Source organism: Chinchilla lanigera, unplaced genomic scaffold (genome assembly GCF_000276665.1).
Source record: "Chinchilla lanigera isolate Chin_1 unplaced genomic scaffold, ChiLan1.0 scaffold00058, whole genome shotgun sequence".
NCBI classification, from domain to species: domain Eukaryota; kingdom Metazoa; phylum Chordata; class Mammalia; order Rodentia; family Chinchillidae; genus Chinchilla; species Chinchilla lanigera.
This window is the reverse complement of record NW_004955459.1, coordinates 5,611,253-5,632,517: the sequence shown is the minus strand read 5'-3', so window position 1 is coordinate 5,632,517 and position 21,265 is coordinate 5,611,253. Positions and strand designations below refer to the sequence as shown.

General features: G+C 38.8%; 1 protein-coding gene across 1 annotated transcript in view; it reads left to right on the top strand.

Annotated features, from left to right (window-relative positions):
• The window catches only part of Cntnap5 (contactin associated protein-like 5), an 809,758-nt gene that overhangs the window by 489,834 nt on the left and 298,659 nt on the right, over positions 1–21,265 (top strand). Inside the window, exon 11 of the mRNA XM_013521091.1 lies at positions 3,317–3,423. Coding sequence (XP_013376545.1) covers positions 3,317–3,423 — 107 coding nt within the window. The remainder of the gene's footprint in view (positions 1–3,316; positions 3,424–21,265) is intronic.

Here is a 21,265-nt window from a genome sequence, read left to right as displayed (position 1 = left end):
GAAACAGAAACAAAAAAAAAAATAGTTAAAATGAACTGATGAAAATATCTGGGAATTAGACTTATAAAACTGCCCTGTTTAAGTGAGCAAATTGGGCTTGTGCACCTTTCATTTTGAATGTCTACTGGGCAGATGAGTTTTGCTAATTATGGTGTGCTTTCAACAGATATGAACCAAGCTCCAAGCAGTCCTACCTGCACCATGTATTTCTTTTCCATTCTAGGAATACTAGATTTCCCCTCACCCACCTACTCCTTTTCCCTTCCAGAAATATACCATTGGTTCTTTCAGTGATCATAAACAAATGAAATTCTAGCCTGGACTTTCAGGGGTGACTTGAGTTTATTGACTCTGTGGTGTCAGGTCTGCCTGAGGCTTATTAAAGACAAGATCAAAGTGCCTGGAGCTTCTGAGGGCTTCCTCCTAGGCCCTTGCCCCTGCCCACACACATAGACTTGGCAGTCTTGAGTTGTAAGGTATTTTACTGCATATACTATATGGAAAAAGTATGCTTTCCTTTCCTTTGTGATGATAAGATGCTGTCTCACAAAAAGTTAAGGTCCTATTAGTTGAATGTAGCAAAATCATAACTTTAGCTTGGCTGAGTGAAATAAGGACTTTTCTGGCAAAATCTTGGTTTATTTCATGGACTCCATTAAAGGTGAAAACAGCCAGCCTTCAGGAGCTGTAGGGCTGCAGTCAGATCTCAGATGAAACAGAGACCAAACATGCAAACATTGCCAGGATTCTCTCCATTTCACCTTTTTTCCCCCGTGAGCTGCAATTTAGCAATTTTCTTCTGGTCTCTTTGAAAACAAATGGTCTTCTCCTAGCTGAAAACACAGCCATTGAAAACTTCTGATTTTTTTTTTTTCTAATATCAACCAACAAAGAGACACTAACCTGAATTTTCCTGGAGCCAAAATTCGAGGAACTACAGGATAATATCTTTTTTCTTTTGTTTAGCTTTCTATTCATAACACAGTAAACTTTTTGTAGCCAGAGAAGACAATGGTCATTATTTTCTAATTATGGAATCCTTGTGTGTGTTTGGAGAGATAGGACAAGATGAAAGGTAGTGTAGAAAGGTCGCTGAAGAATTTGGCAGCCTCAGAGGAAAAGAAATAAGGTGAAAAGGTAAAGTGCTGAGTAAGTAGTATTCAGAATCAAGGCGCTGCTGGGATTCTAATGAAGTGGGTGCACATGGACATTCAGAACTGTGCTAGCTTCGTAAGATTCCTGCAGGACAGGCCCAGAGGAGAGCACTGTAGCTGAATTTCATCGATGAGCACATTGATGATCCAAGTTGTTGTAGTGTCCCCCACAGCACAGAGTTGGCGGGGTCAAGGACTGCAGAGCTTGCTAGTAACAAGCCTACTTCTCTTTCTTTCCATTGAGACATTGAGGAGAGTTGATGGCAATCCAGAGCTGTGGGCTGGGGATATAGCTCAATGGCATAAGCACCTGCCTAGCAAGCACAGGGTCCTCAGTTCATTTCCTAGTATCAAAAAAAGAAAGAAAGAAAGAAAAAAGTAAAAAAACAGCTGTGGGATTTGGAGAAAAGAGAATATGACTTTTTTTTCTCTTACTTGTTTGGTTCATTTTAGTGAGGACATCATATAGCAAAGTTCTTAGGTTCTCTTATTATTCCCCTGTTATTTAAGTCACAGTTAGGCACCATGAAGGTGTCAACACGCTTTCTCCAAATACAAGCCCTCTCAGCACAACTGCATGTTTGCTGTGCTGAGCAGAAAATTTCTGATAATAAGTCTGAACATTTGCAGAAATATTACTGTCTGGGATTTGAAGCAATGATTGCTAGAGGGTTTTCTACCCACAGAGGACATTTAGAGTAAATCATGTTAGTTTTGCTTGCCTCAGATTCTCAGTGGTTCCACAATGAACCTATTTGTTGTGTTTCACCACTTTTGTAACTTCATTATTTGCACTCTCTACCTATTTAAATTTGTGAATAGTTTTCCTTTGCACTCTCAGTCTCAATTTAAAGATTGCTTTCAAAACTTTCAGGTTTATCATGGCTTTTAGCTTAATTTTATTTATTATAGTTGTGGAGCACTTGCCAGTTTGCCTGTTAGTGGAAATACTGTAGTGATGTTAGTTTAGGTGTGGCAAGGTGAAAATTACCATAAAGTGAGATGCTGAGCTGGGGTTTGAGCTGAGATGCAGGTCTGTAAAGTCCATGATCTCTATAGAAGGGATGAACTTCTCCTGCATTAGCAGTAACCCAAGTAACTTCTAATATATTTCTATCTTACCATTTTGAAATTTATTCAGTTCTTGTTTTCCACTTTTTGGCAATGCTTATATCTTGATTTTTCACTTAATCTTGTCTCAATCTTTCATCATGATGTTTATGCACATTATATGTACCAGTTTTATAATAGTTCATTAATTTTTTAATAATATTTCCTATGTAATATTCTCTTGTTGGGCACTTCTCAGTGATTAGGACATAAAGATTTCATATTTGGAAAAATATCCTTAAGATAGCACCAGCTAAGAATGATTGCTAGCTCAAGTGTTTAAAGAATTTGTAATATATGTAGTGAAAATATTTTCTGGAATAGCCATATTATAAAGGCCATCTTTTAAGGATGGCATTGGTGCTGTGTTTTGTTTTGTTTTGTACTGAAGCCTGGGTCTTGTGCATGTAAAGCAAGATTTCCACCACATTGCCAGCCTCTATCATATCTTATCCTTTGATTTTGTCCCCTTAAATTGTCCCAGTTAGCCAGGAAATTGGGGTCTTCCTTAGCCTTTCCTGTAGCTGGGATTACAGGCTTGCACCACCCACTCCAGCAGCACTTTAAACAAATGGAAGAACTCTTCCACGTAGAGGGCCACCATCATCTTTGCGTAGTTCAGGTTGTATAGTTAGTTAGTTTCCTTCTCATTTCCCAGATAGAAGCATGTAGAAAATAACTTCATTATCTAACTTTACCCTCTTTCCTTTAAATATTCAACAATTATTGAAAATATAAAATTATGATCTTTTTATATTTCTATGACCAATGCTTTCTGACCACTTGCTTCTAACTTTATTTTCAACATGCATTTGCCACAGTGTTTCAATCCTTAACTCAGGTGCCTAGTTAAGGTTTTGAGATTTCCATTACTTGGTGGTGCCAGGATGACCCAGATCTTGTGGTTGAACTACAGTATCATTTTCATTTTGTATAAGTCTCACTTAGGCATATAAATATAGCAAATGAATTTCTACTATTAGTTCATACAGTTGCTTTTCTGTATATTTCAACTGATTTGATTTATTTTGCTTTGCCTTATCTCTGATTAGGTGTTTGCCAAACTATTGTGAACATGGAGGAAGCTGCTCCCAGTCCTGGACAACCTTCTATTGCAACTGCAGTGACACAGGTTACACCGGTGCCACATGTCATAACTGTGAGTGGACTCGTAGTTACCACACTGGGTTGGGCAGAACTCCAAGAATGGCAGTGCTAATACAAAGGTGCATTCTCCATAGGATGGGCACCTCTTATTCATTCTTTCAGTGTGTAATTTTTGAGGGGCTATGATATGCCAGGTACTGTGGTAAGCAGAGGGGACACATGGACAAGAGACATTCTTTTGGAGCTTAGGCACAGCTGGAAGACAGACAGGAGATGAGAGAATGTCAGTGTGTTTGGATGCATGTTGAGTCGGAAGTAAAATAACATTACAAGTACATAGTGGAGAGCTGTAAAGTCAATTGCATTGTCTTTCTGGGTTAAGTTATGATTCTATAATAAATAGGGTCTCTGTGGTCTAAGTGACAGGTAGCTCTGACACAAATATGTCACACACCCATCACACAGTGGTGGGAGGTCCACACTGTCCTCTTGATGACAGAGGTTCCATCCTTTGTACTCTTGCCATGTCAGGGAGAAGATAACTCAGGGAAGTGCGTGCTGATGTCTAAGACCTTCTACCTAACAATGGCAAACATTACTTCTGCCTGTATCCCAGGGCCCAGATGAAGTCATAAGGGTCCACCCATCAGGCACCCTATACAATCTTTCCATGGATGGAGAGAGCAGACCCATGGAAAGACCCAATCTTTCCATGGATGGAGAGAGAATGGTGGCAAATTCTCATGGCTATCTGTTTAGACACAAGCCTTGGGCCGATCATGCAGCAGGGATGTGGCAGGAAACAAGACGAAGGATACTAAGGGCAAAGGAGTGAGTGGAGGAGTGAAAGACAAAGGTCTGCTGTAGAACGTCTCAGTCCACAGGGCAGGGACTGATCTGAAGAGAGTCGTGAGACAGGAGAGAGAGGCTGGCTTGTATATCCAAAAATAGGGAGCAAAGAATGCCTGCAGAACTCTAGCCCCGATACCCATGGTTCAGTAACCACATTGAGTCCCCTGAAGAAAAGCACATGATAAAGGACAGGGAGGCTGCTACTTAGACAGTATGTGCCAGACTCATTGGAACACTATAAATATACAAAGATTTTCCAGAAAGTTGTCAAAGCCAAGCCAAGGCCCAAAGCAAATCTGAAGGCCACAGTAAGATGAGCTCTGACTGGCTGATCTGACAAGTTATTCTCAGTTCTCCTGTGCTGGCTGCACTCAGGAATGCAGACAGGGAACTGACGAGGCTGGTTGAGTGAGAATCAAACTCTGTCCAAGAATGAAAAAAGCTGATGTTCTTTCTGTAGAGACCTCTTGGCCATTTATGGCCTCTGCTATGCCATGAAATGTAGCATTTACCAACAACGCTCATATAGTTTTCATCAAATCAGAGAAGGCATTCCATAGGATGAGTATGTTGTTATGTTAGTTGCCTGGGGAATCAAAAAACATTGTCTGGCTGTATAATAAACTATTTTATTTAAAATATTCCAATTAAAAATTTTGAATAATTAAGAGAAAACTAGAATGAGAGAGATGGGATTTACATCTTATTTATTATGCTTGAATAGATACATATTTTTTCTCTTTAGATATGATTTATCTTTTTCCTCAAAGATCATATGAGGAACACTCATGAATTCTCATGAGCTGATCTAAAGGTAACATTACATCTAAAATTCCCAGCAAATGCCAGTCTATATATTTTAAATGTTTCCAGAACTATTATCTCCAAATAGCCAAGAATAACATATTTGTACAGAGATATTGTAGTATATACAAAGGACGGTTTAGAGTCTGTCAGTGCTCTAGTGAGAAGCCCAGAAGCACTGAAAGGATCATCCTGCTAGTAGTGAGACAAAAAGGCCGTGATGAAGATTTAAGGGAAAGCAACCTAAATTTCAACCCAATCATATTACAATTTTCCTGTGACATAGAAGGCTTTTTCTGCTCACTTTCTCCAAAAGTAAGTTAGCGATTTTTTTTTTTTTGAGCATTCCATTGTCACAGATGCTGTACTTCTTAATTTACTCCATCCATCAGGCTAAAAATAGAAGATTTCTGTTAAAAGAAGTGTGATTTTGAAAATCAATAGAAGTGAGGTGCTGATTTTTAAAGGAACATTGTCAAGGTTGGTGGACAGGAGACAACATATAAAGCTTTAAAATGCCATTCTTTTATTTAACGCCTTTTCATTCCCTTTTGTGTGAAATTGCTCAGTTCTTTCACTGTAGTTAAAAGTCTGTGAAAGCTCATCTTCCATTCTGGGCACCAGGCCAGGACAAATAGGATGTGCTTGAGTTTCAGTGGTGTTTCGCAAGCATACCTTAGGCGTTTGTGCAATTCAAGAATTTGTCTTCCTTTTACTAATCTCTCTCTGCTATTTGAATGAGGACTATTGCTTTGAGTCACTTTGTAAACTTAGTGAATCAGTAGATGTTTTCATGCTTTCTAAAGCACATGCCCCACACACATGAGCCATCAGAGGTGGGAACTGGTCAGAGAGGGTGGCACCTAGGATCATCAGGTAAAATGAAAAACAAAAGACCTTGTGATCTTACTGTTGTGGCATGGCAAAACTCTTGACATTTGGAGCCATGATTTATCAAAGCAGCCATTCACAGGCCGCCCTTTGGATAATGAAGTATTTATAATAATATTAAAAATGATAGCGAGTGAGGTGACACACACCTATAATTTCAGCACTTGGGAAGCTGAGGCAGGAGGACAACAGTGAGTTTGAGGCCAGCCTGAACTATATAGCAACAACTTGTCTCAAAAAATATTAAAAATGATCATTTCTAGAATGTTTTCCTGTTAAAATTTCAGGACTTTTTTTCTATAATTGGTTGTTTCTACAAAGCAGGGTGATAGAGTTGATTTAATACACCTCGGATTGACTTCTCTCTGTCTAGTTTTTAATGGATGAGAAGAATTTGGCTCAGGTGCAGGACAACAATGAACTTTCTAAGGAATAGCAAGTCAGGAATTCCCAGATTCCTCAGACACAGTGGGTTGTTGTTGAACATATAGACAGCTTCATTCCATCTAGGTTTCCTTTCCTCCTTACCTGACGACACAAGAAAAACTTGAATACACAAGATATAGCATTTCAAAACATATATTGTTCAATGTTCAAAACATATATTGTTCAAAGCCGCCTCTTTAGGAAGCAGACCATGAGTAAGGGGGCACCTCCCATCCAATTTGTAACAACTTAAGTTCATCACTTATAAAATGCCGTTGGGTAGTATTATCACTGGGCACAAGGTGTTCAGGTTAGGAATTTTCACTTTTGCATTTTATGTTATTATCCATACGAATAAGGGTGAATAACTTTTATATTTCAGATCCAACTTTGATTCTCAGCTTACACTCGGCACCATCGGATTAACAGAAATATATATGATGATTATCGGTTTTGTGTATGTGTTTAGAACGTTGTATAATTGGAACACAACTTCTACTTGGGGTATATCTTGGGCATGGTATATCACGTCTACCTTATTAGGGATCTCAATTAATATTGGAAAGAATAAGTTTTGATTGTGGAGTCTTTGTAGATAGAAAATGACAGATAGATAGATAGACAGACAGAACGATAGATAAAATTGCAGCATAGAATGCAAAACTCCAGCCTGCTGTCCTAACAATGGGTTTCAGCTTATTTTTCAGCATAGGATAGTGTCATGGATAGTATTGTTATTTCCATTTTACAGATGAGGACTTTGAGGTCTAGAAAGGTTGCAGAACTTTCTCAATACCCATTGTGTAAATGCTGAAGCTGTGATTGGAGCTAAGAGAATCTAGCTACAGATGAGACATACTTAGGCCTCACATCTCATTTCTTTTCTTTTTTTTTTTTTCCTCCAGTACCGGGAACCGAACTCACAACCTTGTGCTTGCCAGGCAGGCGCTTTGCCGCTGAGCTAAATCCCCAGCCCCTCATTTCTTTTCTTAAACAATTATCCACTTGCAGTCTTCTAAACTTGGTAACATTCTTGATATTACATAGAGCAGTAGAATATTGTAGCAGTATAAGTGAAATGCACTTGATGAGAAATGTTCTGTTCTCCAAACACCTAAGTGTGTAGAAGAAAGAAGAATGAGATGTGATCTGAAGGACAACTGAGACTGTAAGAGACAGCAGTTAAGGGATGCACATTCAAAGAAGGGACTGTCAAGAGAAAAGGTATGAAGGTAGAAATACATATGTTGTCTGGGGACAATAAAGATGTTTTCCTGGCTCAAGAAAGGGAAATTAATATTGCTATTCAATTCATTCCTGAGGCCCAAAGAGGATTCTTGTAAAATAGTTTCCTCTGCAAAAAACTGGAGCTCAATTTTGATTAAAACAAAAACTTTTCTCCTGCTGTGGTAACATGCATAAATACTACTTAAATAATGACATAAGATTTAGGCTAAGAATTATTTGTTGTTTGTTTACCCAACAATTATCACCTTTTGGGAGGAGGATAGGGAAGGGATGGATCCTCATGGTTCCCATATAGTTATTATTGCAACCAACATTACGGTGAGAATATTTGTGCTTAAATACTCCACAAGTTTCATTACCTATAGGTGCTCACTTCAAAAGTGACAGTATTGAATCAAAATTCTGAGCAAGCTTAAGAGTCTTGACTTGTTTTTCCTTATTAGAATGTATGAAATGGTCACTATTTATAGAGATATTATTGCCCCTTCTTTTCCAGAGTTATTTAGTTTATAAAGCTTTTTAATATGTTTTTACTACAACATTTGCATATTGAATTAGAAATTATCATTGACGCTAATAGTGAGTTCCAGATAAGGGAAATAATTCTTTTAGAGAACTTGCACAATAGGAACACAATTATTTCCATAGTTTTTCCTGAAGTACCTTTTGAAATCACGTCTGGTACCAATAGCTATGCATTTAATGATTACTCTCACTCTGAACAAATTCACTAAGTGATCCAAACACTTGCTTACCACCCTCTGTATTCTTCTATCAAATGAGACCATCCTTGATCTTAATATGATGCCATTCTCAGGAGCTCTGTCCAGGTCTCTTCACTGCATCTCAGTTTTCGCTACTCCCTTTTCACTGTGTGCTCTCTGACATCCTAACAATAGGTTTCAGCTTAATTTTCAGCTTTACAAGAGGATGTCAGCTTTCTTCCTCTCCCAAACAGACATAGTAGTTCTCCCTTTGGACAGTCAATAGCTAGGTATTGATTGGAAGCTTATCAAGTTGTCTGACTATCAGACTCTACGGTAGTCATGCAGAGCAATAGCACTTTCCAGTTTAACTAGATAAATGGTCCTCTGACTGTATTACATTTGGGTGGTCAGGATGAAAGTTGGGAGAGGGTAGGGTATTCTGGTAGTAACAATTCATTTAAAAATCTCTCTCATATCTTTTACCTAAAGTTAACTCATTTTAATTATATTTTATGAGTTTTCTATCAAGTTATAAAGAAAATTAATTCCCATCCTCAACTGTGAGTACCGTCAGCAGATTGTTCTTAGCTGCATCTAGACACAGAAAGGAAGAATATGTGAGAAAGAGGGAGGAAGGAAAGTAGGAGGAGTGACTGCTGAATTCATATACGCTTCCTTCTGGGACACGAACCACAACCTGAAGTGCCACCATTATTTGTACTCTTATAAATTGTTCTCCTGAGACTATGAACTCTTATAGCAAAAGAACTGTGTCTTATTTATATTTGTAGTAATTATAAATAAGTCCTGAGTGGCATATAGGACATATCATATAATTGATGAAATGGACAACTAAGCAGAGAAAGATAATTCCATGTACTCTGAAGTGGAAACACTGTGAAGACAGAATGGTGTCTCAGTCTTCCCTGGGTCTCCAGCTTCTGTCCTCATCCCCTACACAGAGGAGACATCTGCTTTGTGCATGAATACCTAAGTTAACTTTCTAGAGAAGATGAGGAAGTTTTCAGAATGGCATTTGCACAGAGAGTTGAAGGGTGAGAAGAAAGGAGAGCAAGGAGAACAACCTCTGAGAGGAGTGAATAGAATGGAGTAAGGCAGAGCAACAGGAAGAGCTTTGCCACCCAGACAGGTCATGAGACACTTAGTGTATCTAGACTTTGAGAGGAAAGGAGGAAAGATTCCTGCAAGCAGTGAGAAGCAAATGAGGAGTTTGTTCTTCTGTTCGGAGTTTATTTGTTTTATGTTAAATTTGAGAACTGAGTTGCTAACACTTATTTGTCTGTTGTGTGCTTTGATATCAGTTACTTGTTGAAAACTGTGATGTGTTATGGAACATGTACTGAAATGAGAGGGTGTGGGTGCTTGGGAGAGAAATTTACTGCATGCTATTTGCAATTGTGTAGGCAGCAAATAAAGAGTCAGAACAACCTAGAAAGAAAGACCTGATGTGAAAGGCATATCTAAAATTGGATCGAACAGACTTGCAGGCAAATTGAACTAAGTAGTGAGAAGGATGACGTTTAGCTTTTTAGCTTGGAAGAATTTGTGGGTGAAGAATGTTGGGACTGAGTCTCCAGATCTGGCTTGGCTCCACAGCCTAGTGTCAAATTCAAATCCCCAAACTTAGAAGATGTGCAAGCGAGGCCAAAAATGTGGTTTGATGTGCTTTAACATCCTCACATGTGATATATGGATAATAACAGCAATCAACTCAAAACATTAACATGATTAAATGAAATTGTCTCCATAAGTGTTTAGCACAGGTGTCTGTCACATGGAAAGGCCTAACTCCCTGATGGTTACTATTTGAATGGATAGAGGATGCATAAGAGAGCAGAACAGATGTATAACATCTTTGATTTAGTTTGGGCATAGTGTTTTCCTGGAAAGGTGTCCCCTAGTAGCTGAAAAACTCTGGGATGAGGTCTAAGAAGGAAGATTAGAATTAGTGGGAAGGTGGTATCCTAGGACACAGGAAGGCAGTATTTCAGAAATAAACTCTTCATGGAGATGCCTATCTAGTAACTCCCAGTCTACTGTTTCATCATAGTAGTAGGCAGTTGTTACATTAATGGGTGGATGTTTTGAACAAAAGTTGAAGTAAAGCACAACATGGAAAAGAAAAAGCAAAGAGGAAAAACAATTTTCAAAGGCATCCCATGCCTATGTGGGTGGTAGTATTAGAATGCAAATGGAATTTGTTGTCACCAGTTAATTTATTGACTGAGGGTAGTGCAAGGTGTTATCAGGATCCAGGTGGTCCAAACTTTTTCTGCCATGAGATGATTGCCCTGTTCTCCAGGGAAGAAGATGGACATCCCAGAATCCATAACAAACAGGTACTGCAAGACATTGTGTAAGGAAGGCACAGGGCTGAATGTAAGAAGGCTACTATTAAATGAAGAGAGTGGTTAGAGAAGATTGCAGTGGATAGGAATGGCTTCTTAAAGGAGAAAATGGTTCTGCATGGAAACACTGGACTTGAGTAAGCAGAGAAATCTCAGGAGGGTGTTTTTCAGGAGAAAGAATCAAAGAAAGGGTCTGAGATCAAAGTAAACATGGAGGATGGGAGAGGAAAGGAACTCACATTTGTTAAGCCCACTTGAGGTACCATTACAGGACTTCGTGTTTCATACATAGTAGTTCCCCCTGTCTGCAGGCCGCAATGGAAGACATCAGGACCATGGAGAGCGCCAAACCTACAGCTACAGTACAGTACTATGGTTTGTCCTGTAACATATATAACTAGGATGAAGTTTCAATTATGAATTAAGCACAATTAAAAATTATCACTATAAGTAATAATCAAATAGAATAATTATACTGGTATAATGTAACAATTATTTAAATTTTATAAATTATTTATATCTGAAATTTACCATTTAATATTTTTGGAATGTTTCTTATCCTGAGTAAATGAAATGTCTGAAAGCAAAACTGCAGATTAGGAAGGAAAGCTACAGCCATTTCTGTTTTTGAGGCCATCTCTTGTTTGTAAATTTGACCAGTTCGATGTTCCCGATTCTTCAAGTAGCAGCGTCATCTTCACTTATGCATATCCTGTGACTGGAAGACTTCTCACACTCTTTGTCTCAGTACTTCTGCCAAGTCCTGCAAGAAGCCAGCTCAGGCTTGCAGTGGGCACTACTCACCTTTGTTTCCTTCACTGTGTTCCCATAGCACGCACTTTACCATCCTAGGAGATCAATGAATCTAACCATTCTTTTATGGTCAAAATGCTTAAAGCCACAGAACTGGTGGAAGTGGGATGGGAACTCAGTTCTAGATGGCTTGAAAACACTTTCTTTTCACATTACATCTGTAAGTGGAAGGAAGAGTGCTCTTAAATATTTGATGGAACTGCAGGATTTAAAACCGAAACTCATGCACAGAGTTCTTGTCAGAGAAGAGGAAGGGCAAGTCTGTCTATTCACCTTTGAATCAATATTCCTCGTTTTGAATACATTTCCATCATTTAAGAGTTTCTGCAGTAATCTCTTACATGGCAATTTGTTCTATCTTATCTTTTCTTCCGCTTTCCGTATATCTCTTTGTCTTATCCTATCCCCTTTTTAACTGAAACTAGAGTTAACTTCAAGTAATTACATTGTCTTGCCAAAGCTCAAGAAAAATAATCCAAATTTTGGCTTTATTCCAAACCACTGGAAAGAACAAAAGATCCCAAAATATGAGAGAAGCTAATTAACTGATGATAATTTAATTGTTGATGCTATTTTCCTTGGGAGAATCATTGATATTTACTTTGAACATTGAGTAAGAACAATGCCCACTTATTTCTAATGTATTTCAATCAACAAAAGACTAATTGCCAGTGAAATGCAAAGTTCTGGTTTTTCCTTTGAGTAAGAAGTAATCTGGAACAACTAAATATGTACATACTCCTTTTTCTTCTGTGGCTGTGCTTTGGCTTCTGACAGAATAAATTTATGAATAGTATTCAACATTAGACAAACTGTTTGACTTCTTTCAGCCTCAATTGTTTAGAGTGATTAGGATGACTAGCAACAAGGATGTATAGAAAAGATGTAGTACAATGATTAGGACTTGGCATTTCCATGTTAAATCATCTTTATTATATATCTAAGTTATTTTTATATAAATATGTTTCATAAAGGACATCTGATAATTTGCCCTTTTATGCTCCCAAATTTTTGGCATCAGGGATACTTTTCACTTTAGATTACAGAAATAAGGGTTTGGCATTGGGTTGCCACCAGAGGAAATGCTGATAAGCACAATGACACTGAAAGAATCCCACACTATGACTTTGGTGATATAATTCAGATCTTCTCTGCCACAAGTGAGGTCAGGTATATTGCTCACTTTTTGTAACTAGTGGTTCCTCTCAAATAAAGGGAGGTTTCACATAGACTCTACAGTGCAACTCAGAAAAAATGTTTCAATTTGCTCATACTACCTGACTTAAGATGCATATATTGACTCATTCTGGTGTGCTATAATCACAACATCCAGCTCCCATTTCTTAACCATTTTCCAGTATTCTATCCCAGGATAACATTTGTATGAATCAGATAGCCCACCTCTTACCTACAGTTTAGAAAACATTCAGTGTTCATGCTGTTACCTCAAATGATCTTCAAAGGTAAATCAGGGTAATATGCAAGGAGTGTATTATAAGGGTCACAGGTATTCAGGCTTTGTTCTTGAAGCAGTTAACAGAGCTGAATCATTTAGGTTTTCATCCATAAGGAGTTAACTCAGAGAGTCAGAAGAGTAATAAGCAAAGAGAACATGTATGTTTGCACAATATGGTTTAACAGTTTTATTTTAACTAGTTTAACCGTGACTGACTTTCCTGACTAAATTGTTAAGAAGTAAAGGAATTCCCAGTGTATTCAGTTTGAATCATCCGTTCTGAGATTTGATTGTGCAGTTCTGTGATTAAATTCAGAAAATATTTCATCAACCATTAAAATGCTGTTACACAGTAACACTGTGACCTGTGGGGAGTTATTCCAACAATTTCAGACTCACTTATGCTGTAGTCAAGGGAAAACTAATAGAATCCGCCCCTTATTGCTGTTGGGATAAATTCATGAATCAATGGGCGTGAAATCTCTCTGACAAGTAGGAGCATAACCCTTCCTTATACGTTCTTCTCATGTATTTACATCATTTTGTTCCCCCTACAACCTTGGTGAGAGACGAGGTAAGTATTCTTTTCTCTAATATACAGTGGGAAAATATGAGATTCTCAGCAGTTCAAGACTGACAGCCCAAGGACATTCAGTTCCAAGAATCAAGTAGGGCAAAAACTGGAATATGGCTGCTTCTTCCAATATTCTTTTGCTTGGTGATGGTCTAGACAAGATCCATTGTTGGTAGTAACACTCCAGTGCTAAGTTTTAAAAATTTAGTTTGTGTTATTTATTTCATAAAAGAACTTTGATTATAATGCTACTCAGATGCCTTTAATGGCTTTCTGTTATCTTTGTGAACAAAATGTTTGGTATTTCAGCTCAGTAAATGTGGCCCTTCATGATATGATCCCATATTGAAGGCCAGCCGTAGCAGCATGCTATAACTGTTCTGGTCGATTATTCCCTTAGCCGGGTTGAGTTGCTTTTATTATTTCCATCTCTTTTTGTAGTATTCTGTCTGTACCATTCCTGGTGACTTGTCCTCCAGGTAATTTCTGTTTGGGTCCACACTGTGGTCCAGTAGCACGACTGCATGAATTAGTAGTTATGAACTGTTCTGCCTTCCTTTGACTCCATGAAGTCTTTGCTCCCAGTTCCTGAAGGTTCCACCTCTGATTAGGAAGCCTCAGAGCAGAAACTGTGTGGTGAATGACCATGCTCAAGCCATGTCAGCCTGGAAGCCAGGGGAGAAGGAAAGGGCGTGGAATGGAGACACAGCCTTCCTAGCTCACACCTCCAGTAACCACCTCCAACCAAGTCACCCCCTCACAGCTCATCTAGCTCTGATCTCTGCAGGTCAGTCAGGGATGAGTATAGCACTCCACTCCCACAATCCAGTCCCCTCCCAAAGCCCCACCTCTGAGACACCATGTCTTTGCAGGGAATTCCCACTCTAAACTATAACAATCACTACATTGAGCAACTGCATACTTTTGATTTGACAAAATATCTGACAATCCAGCTTTTTATTCAAAACATATGTCTTAAGTGTTTCCATATTGAGTCCATACTAACCCTCAAACCAGTTTATAAATCATTCCTCAGTTGGCAAAGCTCTGTTTATATCCATACATATGTTTGGATAAGTAAATGTATGTAGAAAACATAAAAGGAAAATACAACCATCAATTGTCTTATCAAGACATGCAACTGAGTGTATCTAGCCTGCCAGCAGCAGAGTTGTCAGTCTCTACAGCACAGCTTTCCTGCTGGCAGCTAATGCGATGACGGAGCCGCTGGCAATCACTTCCTTGCTCCTGTCTCCCTGATGCCACTGTCACGATGGCTGGAATAGGAAGCCATCACCTCCATCTGCTAACGCTTGATTTCATTACTGAGTGTTGTCTAAATACGCACTTAGTGGAATGATGGTAACCCACTCAGACAAGGGAGATCCCGAGCTCAGAGACCGCCGGAGGAGACCTACACTCCCTTGCTTCCATTTCACAGGAGTTTTTTGCTTAAGGACAGTATTAGTGATTGTTCAAAAGATGAAGTAAATATATCTATTCTGTTTTTGGTTTTGTTTTTACAAAAATGTAGTGTGGAATGTGAGTTATTTTTGAAAATTAGTTTAATTTGTGCCCAGTTTCAGGATCTTGCAATTGCCTAATTTAGTGATAGAAAATATACTTCATTTCTGTACCTTGGTTTTTCTCACCTCTAAATATGGAAACAGCAATATCTCTTTTTGAGGATAATTTTGTGATTAAACAATAGGTCACACTTAGAACACAAGATGAAATGACTGTGTGAGAGGCACTCAGTTGACTGCCTTTGTCAACCCCCTATACGCTTACATTTTCTTCTCTTCTGTGGATAACCTTTGCATTAGGACCAAATGCTTATTTCTGTGGTTAGAAGGAACCTTTAAGTGTATTTTCTTACATCCTTCCTCAAGTTGATTATCTGGAATCAGGTTAATCAGTACCTCCTCCTATCACTGTGTCTCTCTGGTGGCTAGATCATTTGTTTTAGTTGGAATCTGCAATCTACCTCCCAACTTTCTCTAGGTAGTTATACGTGGGTCCTCAATGATTTTACTGTGGAGAACCTGCCATTTATGTCTTTCATAGAGAGTTTTAAGGAGGCCTGTAAAGGAGAACTTATCATCTTTTTTCCCGCCACTACTATCACACATCAGTCTCTGACATGAAGTGTGGTTGCAGTGGGCTCCATAGTTCCTGAAATTATTGGATTAAGAAAATACTTAGGAGGTATTCATCAGGCTGAGACACTCATTGTACTTAACTAGCACATAATATACTTATCATAATCTTATTACACCAGTTATGACTGATCCTCAAATCAGTAAATACAGTTGGATACACATTTTGTCTGTTGATATGTTAGGATTTCATTAGTATTGATTTTCTCTCAGCATCAGTTCTTTTAAATCTCTCTTTTTTTGAGGAACTCATCCATGCAACATATATTTATACCAGGAGTGGATAAATAAGTACAAGAGCAAACCTTCTGTGGCAAGTGGCATTCAAGCAATTGAACATGTGATTATGGAATCTTGGTCCCAGTGTACCACTACTGAGAGGTAGTGGAATCCTTAGGAGAATGAATGGAAGGTTCTTAGACCATAGGGCATGCCCTTGAAGGGACTATGGGACTCCCGCCCCTTCCTCTCTCTTTATTCCCCCATTTTTTGTATAAATGGTTCTGCTTTGTGTATGTGCCCACCACTGAGCACAGTCTCACCACACACAAAAGCAGTCTGCACAGTCATGGAGTGCAACCTCTAAACCATGAGGCCAAATAAACCTCTTCTGTAGATAAGTATCTAGTGACAGATAGATGGCAAAAATATCATCAATACTTAATTTAATCTTCACTTAATGCCGAGCTTTTCATGAAGGTTCTCCTCTACGTAAGGTTAGTCACAAATGTCTTAGTTACTTTCTTGTTACTGAGATACAATGCCCGACACCTACAATTTAAAGTAGGAAAGGTTGAGATTGACTCACCATTGGTAGAGGTTTCAGTGGGTAGTTGATTAACTCCAAGGCAGGGAGGCACAGTCAAAGGGTATGGTGGAGGAGAATTACACAGGCATGTAGCACTGTTCCCAGGTGAATTTTCAATGTCAATTTTGAGTAAATAATATGTTTGCAAGGGTCACAAATCAACACAAATCAAAAAAAAAAAAATGTAATGGCAACCCACTTTATGATCCCTGTCTTCTATCTGTGTAGCCTAAACCTTCAGCTTGTACCTCAAATTTTAGTTTCTTCATAGGGATAGAAGCAAACACAAGAAAATATCACACATACTGGTTTGTCCTTTAGTTTTCTCACATAATAATCTATCTTAGAACTTATCTTTCCATGCCAGCACATAAAGAGTTTCATCATTCATTTTACAATTGTTTGAGATTCGATTGTGAATATGCACTGTATTTCATTCCATGAAGCCCTAATTGATGAGCTTTTTAAAGATTTTCTTGGATATCATACACATAAAACCGCAGTGAATAAACTTGAACATATGTCATTTCAGATACTTGCAAATATATCTGTAGATTAAGTTCCCATAAGAGCAATTGCTGGGTGAAGGTTATGTGTGCTTTCACTGCATATTGCCAAATTGACTTCCACAGGCCTGGAACCAGTTTTCACTCCTACCAGCCATGCAAGAGCCAGTTGCCTTTCAGAGTCACTCACAAAAAGTGTCACAAAAGTCTTGGATTTTGGCCAATTTGATAATCATTTCTTGAAAAAATAATAGCAATAACATCATTCAAGGGCTTGTTAGTACTTAACACATGATGAGAAGGCTCTTTGAAGTATGGCTGTTCTTATCATAGCCACCTACATATGAATAGTCACCTTTACACATGATATTAGAACAGCTGCCATCTTTCTTCTCTCTTATTCTTCTATCTATCTATCTATCTATCTATCTATCTATCTCTGTACCTCTACATCTGTTTCTATTATGCCTGTGTGCATATAATAAGTACATCTATTTATAGGTAATGATGAGGAAGCATTCTGATAAAGGCATTTTTAGATAACATCATAGAATGTACTTCTACAGACCTAGGTTGTACAGCTTACTGTACTCCTAGATCATATGTATAGCTGATTGGTTCTAGGCTACAAAACTGCTCAGCACATTATCATATTGAATGCTGTAGACAATTGAATGCCATGCTAAGTAGTTGTATAGCTAAACATAGAAAAGGTATACTAAAAACACTAGGCTATAGGATTTTTTTCAGATCCATTATAATCTCATGGGACCATCCGTGTATGTGGCATCCATTGCTGATGCAAGCATTGGTACACAGTGCACAACTCTGTGTTGGGGGGGAGGAGGAACAGAGAAGACTGAAGAGTTCAGAACGGTAGCATAGGTCCTACTTTATAGACGGCATACAAAGATTAAGTCCTTTTAGGTCGTATGGATTTGTACCAGGGAATCTTGGGGAGCAGAAGGGATATCTGACTCCTCACAGACTCACAAAGTGATCATAGAGAGTTGAAGACATGATGTGCTCAGAGGAACACAGAAGATGGGGGCGCCAGTGAGGAAACCAGTTACTAGGGGGAGCTGAAGTGAAATAATTCATCCAGGCAGATGCTAGGAGGCCCAGTTGGAAGTCTCTAGCAATCTGGGACAGAAATGTCTTCTTTTAACTTTCTCATTCTTCGAAACTCTCTGAGCAACGTGAGTCTTCTTATTTTTCTATTAGCAAAGATCACTTGGGTTTCTTAATTGTAAATTAAAATCATGCTAAGGTGGGAATAAAAGTGAAAAGGAAAAAAAGTGAAAGTTGAAATAATGTCTTTGTAATAGTCTCTAGTTGCCTGGTTCTTGCTGCTTAAAAAAGTCCAATCCTCTAATTAGAAGATAAAGAATTAAAGTGAGCGCACAGATTCCCTTATGTGATTCCTTGACTAAGAAATCAAAGCTCTTTAATTTTCAATTTTCTAGCATGACAACATAAAACAATCTCATTAAGCACTGTCGAATATTGGGGGAGGTTAGGTAGAGTTCAGGCAGCAGTGACTGAGAAAGAATGTCTGAGAATTCGAGCAAAAATTGGGTAACTTCCTATGGAAGTTTTTAGGAGGTTGATATTGAATAGAGAAGGGAAAGGACACAGGTAATGATCAGTCAAGGATGCTCCAAGAAGTGGCAGGTCTAGAGAGGTGAAACAATTTCCCCAAATGCAGCCTTAATAAGGAGGAATGTGAGACAGTGCCCAACCTGGTCCCAGACCACAGAGGAAAGGAAATAACTGTTATATCGGCACATAATGGATCTCTGGGAAAACAAAAGCTCTCTTCATTGCACCAGATGTCACCTTCTTCAGCGAGGATGGTCATGTGTTTGTATAAATAGTGTTACAGGGAGCCCATTCTCCAGCCTGAGAAAGAACTTTTTTAAGCTGAGATGTTTATAAATGAGGGAGCAGTGGCTTAGAGTAGAAGTTTACTTATTAAAACACGTGATACGATTTCTCTCTGTCTAAAGTATTCCTTAGAATTAATTTTGAAAGTCTGATATACAAGTGGTCTGTATGCAGTAAACTGAAGCCACACTGTAAATCTAGTGCTAGAGAGCTGCACACTGGCAAGAATGAGAATGTTTTTTCTTAGACTCAGAAGGCCTTGACCCTGACTCTTCCCTGGGGTTTGCTGGCATGTGCCCAGGATGCAGGTGCTAGAAGGGGACACAAAGCATCTTGCCTCGCTCTAGTGTGAGTGACTCCTGCTTACCTGGCTGTGCCTACTCCAGCATCCACCATTTGGAGCGATGAAGCAGGCTGATTTCTCCTGCCGAGTCGTCCATTTCTGAGCATTTCACAAGGAGAGATCTCACTCAAGGTTTCTGACCAGGGTAAGAGGAAGAACAAAAATGTCAATCTATAGTCTGAAGGCCACAGGGAAAGATAAAGATCCTTGGATGTAAAACAAAACCGAAGTCAAGAGTGCAGGCTCCTACTTGTTTGGGAGAGCAGCTCAGACAGAGCCCTGTGAAGAGTGGCTCTGCACCAAGACCTTGCCAGTGTAGGAATCCTCTCCTGTGCTCAGTGTCTGTGTGCTCAGGTCTCAGAACATACACCTTGATGGTTTTTGTCAATTTTTTTCTAATTTATATTAAAAACAATATATATACTATAATACTATTAGAAATAATACATAGAAATATTATATATAATATATATTATATTGTTACTACATACATATATGCCTTCTTTTGTCCTCAAACTCCTAAAATCAAATGATCTTCCTCCCTCAGCCTTCTGAGAAACTAGGACTTTAGTCATGTGCCCCCTCCTTAGCTTTCAAAATAATTTTAGAATGAAAAAGTAAGTCATGAAAAATGACTAATATGTTTGAACAATACACAAATCTCATAGGTTTTGAAATTTTAAATAAACTAAAATATTCTTATTAGCTTTCTGACACAATTTTTATAAAGTTTTATAAAGTTTCAATGTCCTTATATCTTTTGAATAATTTTGTTACCTCCTTATATAATGAATTTGGACCAAACAAACATACATAGATTAAATGTGTTTCCTCTAATAAGGTTGACCCATCACTTCCTCTAAGTCATATTAGTGTTTTTGAAAAGTATTTTTTTCTTTCAGCTTCACAGCTTAGTTTGGTGGTACCACCAAGCCTTTTATCACTGTGGTTAAGATTAGGACAATCTGTCCATTTTCATAAAGTAGAAATGAGGTTTAGAAGAATGCTCTCAGACTAACCTTTGACTACGCATTTAGAATCTCCCTTCTCCCCCACAACCTACAAGCCTGCAGCGCTGGGTGCTGTAGATGCTGTAGGGAACTTTACTTTTATGGAGCTGCATGAATTTGCATGGGCAGCAGCAGGAGAAGGGGCTCATGGAGATCACTCAGGAGTTACCCTAGATGGTGACTTTCCTTTGTTTCATTTCTCTTTTTGTTTTGCGGTACTAGTAGAGATTGAGTTCAGTTTGAACTGAAATGTAGCCCCCACAGTTTCCTTCCCAGAGCGTTTCTCGTTGAGATCACAGAAAGACAGATACTGGTTGGCATTTACCAAGGCAGACGGCAGCCTTTGGCAGTTCACACACACTGTTGCTGGACTGATGGCTCACTTCGCTGGTGACGGGCGACAGGCTAACCTCAGAATCACTGCTCTTCCATCTAATGCTGCTTCAGCTTCTGTAGCTCCTGGGCCAGTTCTGTGCATTCAGTTAGGTGATAAACAACCTTGACTTTGGCAGGATTTCACTCCACTACAGTCAACAACAGAAACATGGGCTTCTGCCTGTCTTCCTGGGCTCCTTAGCATGCTTGTGGGTGCACACTTGTCCTTGCTCCCTAACCTGAGGTCTGTCCTGTTTTCCCACTGTGTATTTCACACTTCTGAATTCAGTACAGAGATAGGGGCCTTGGGAAGTGCCCTTCACCTGCTTCCAATATCACATCATGTTAAATCCCGCATCTACCGATGCACATAGATTTCCTAACAGTCTAGTCTGCCAGTTGAGCTTCCACAGAAATATACAACTTACAGAAATACATAACCACATACACACACAGCTCAGACACAATTTAGGGTTTTCAGGGAAATCCTGAAGCTCCACCTTCATTAACTTTATGAAAAAGTCACTTGTACCCCATAGAGAATTACTACAATTTCCTACGTGGTAGTCATGATCACTGCTAATAGTATTATTTAAATCTTGGTATAATGACATGAATTTATAACAAAAATGGGGCTGAAAGCTTTGAATTCAGTTCAGATATGGG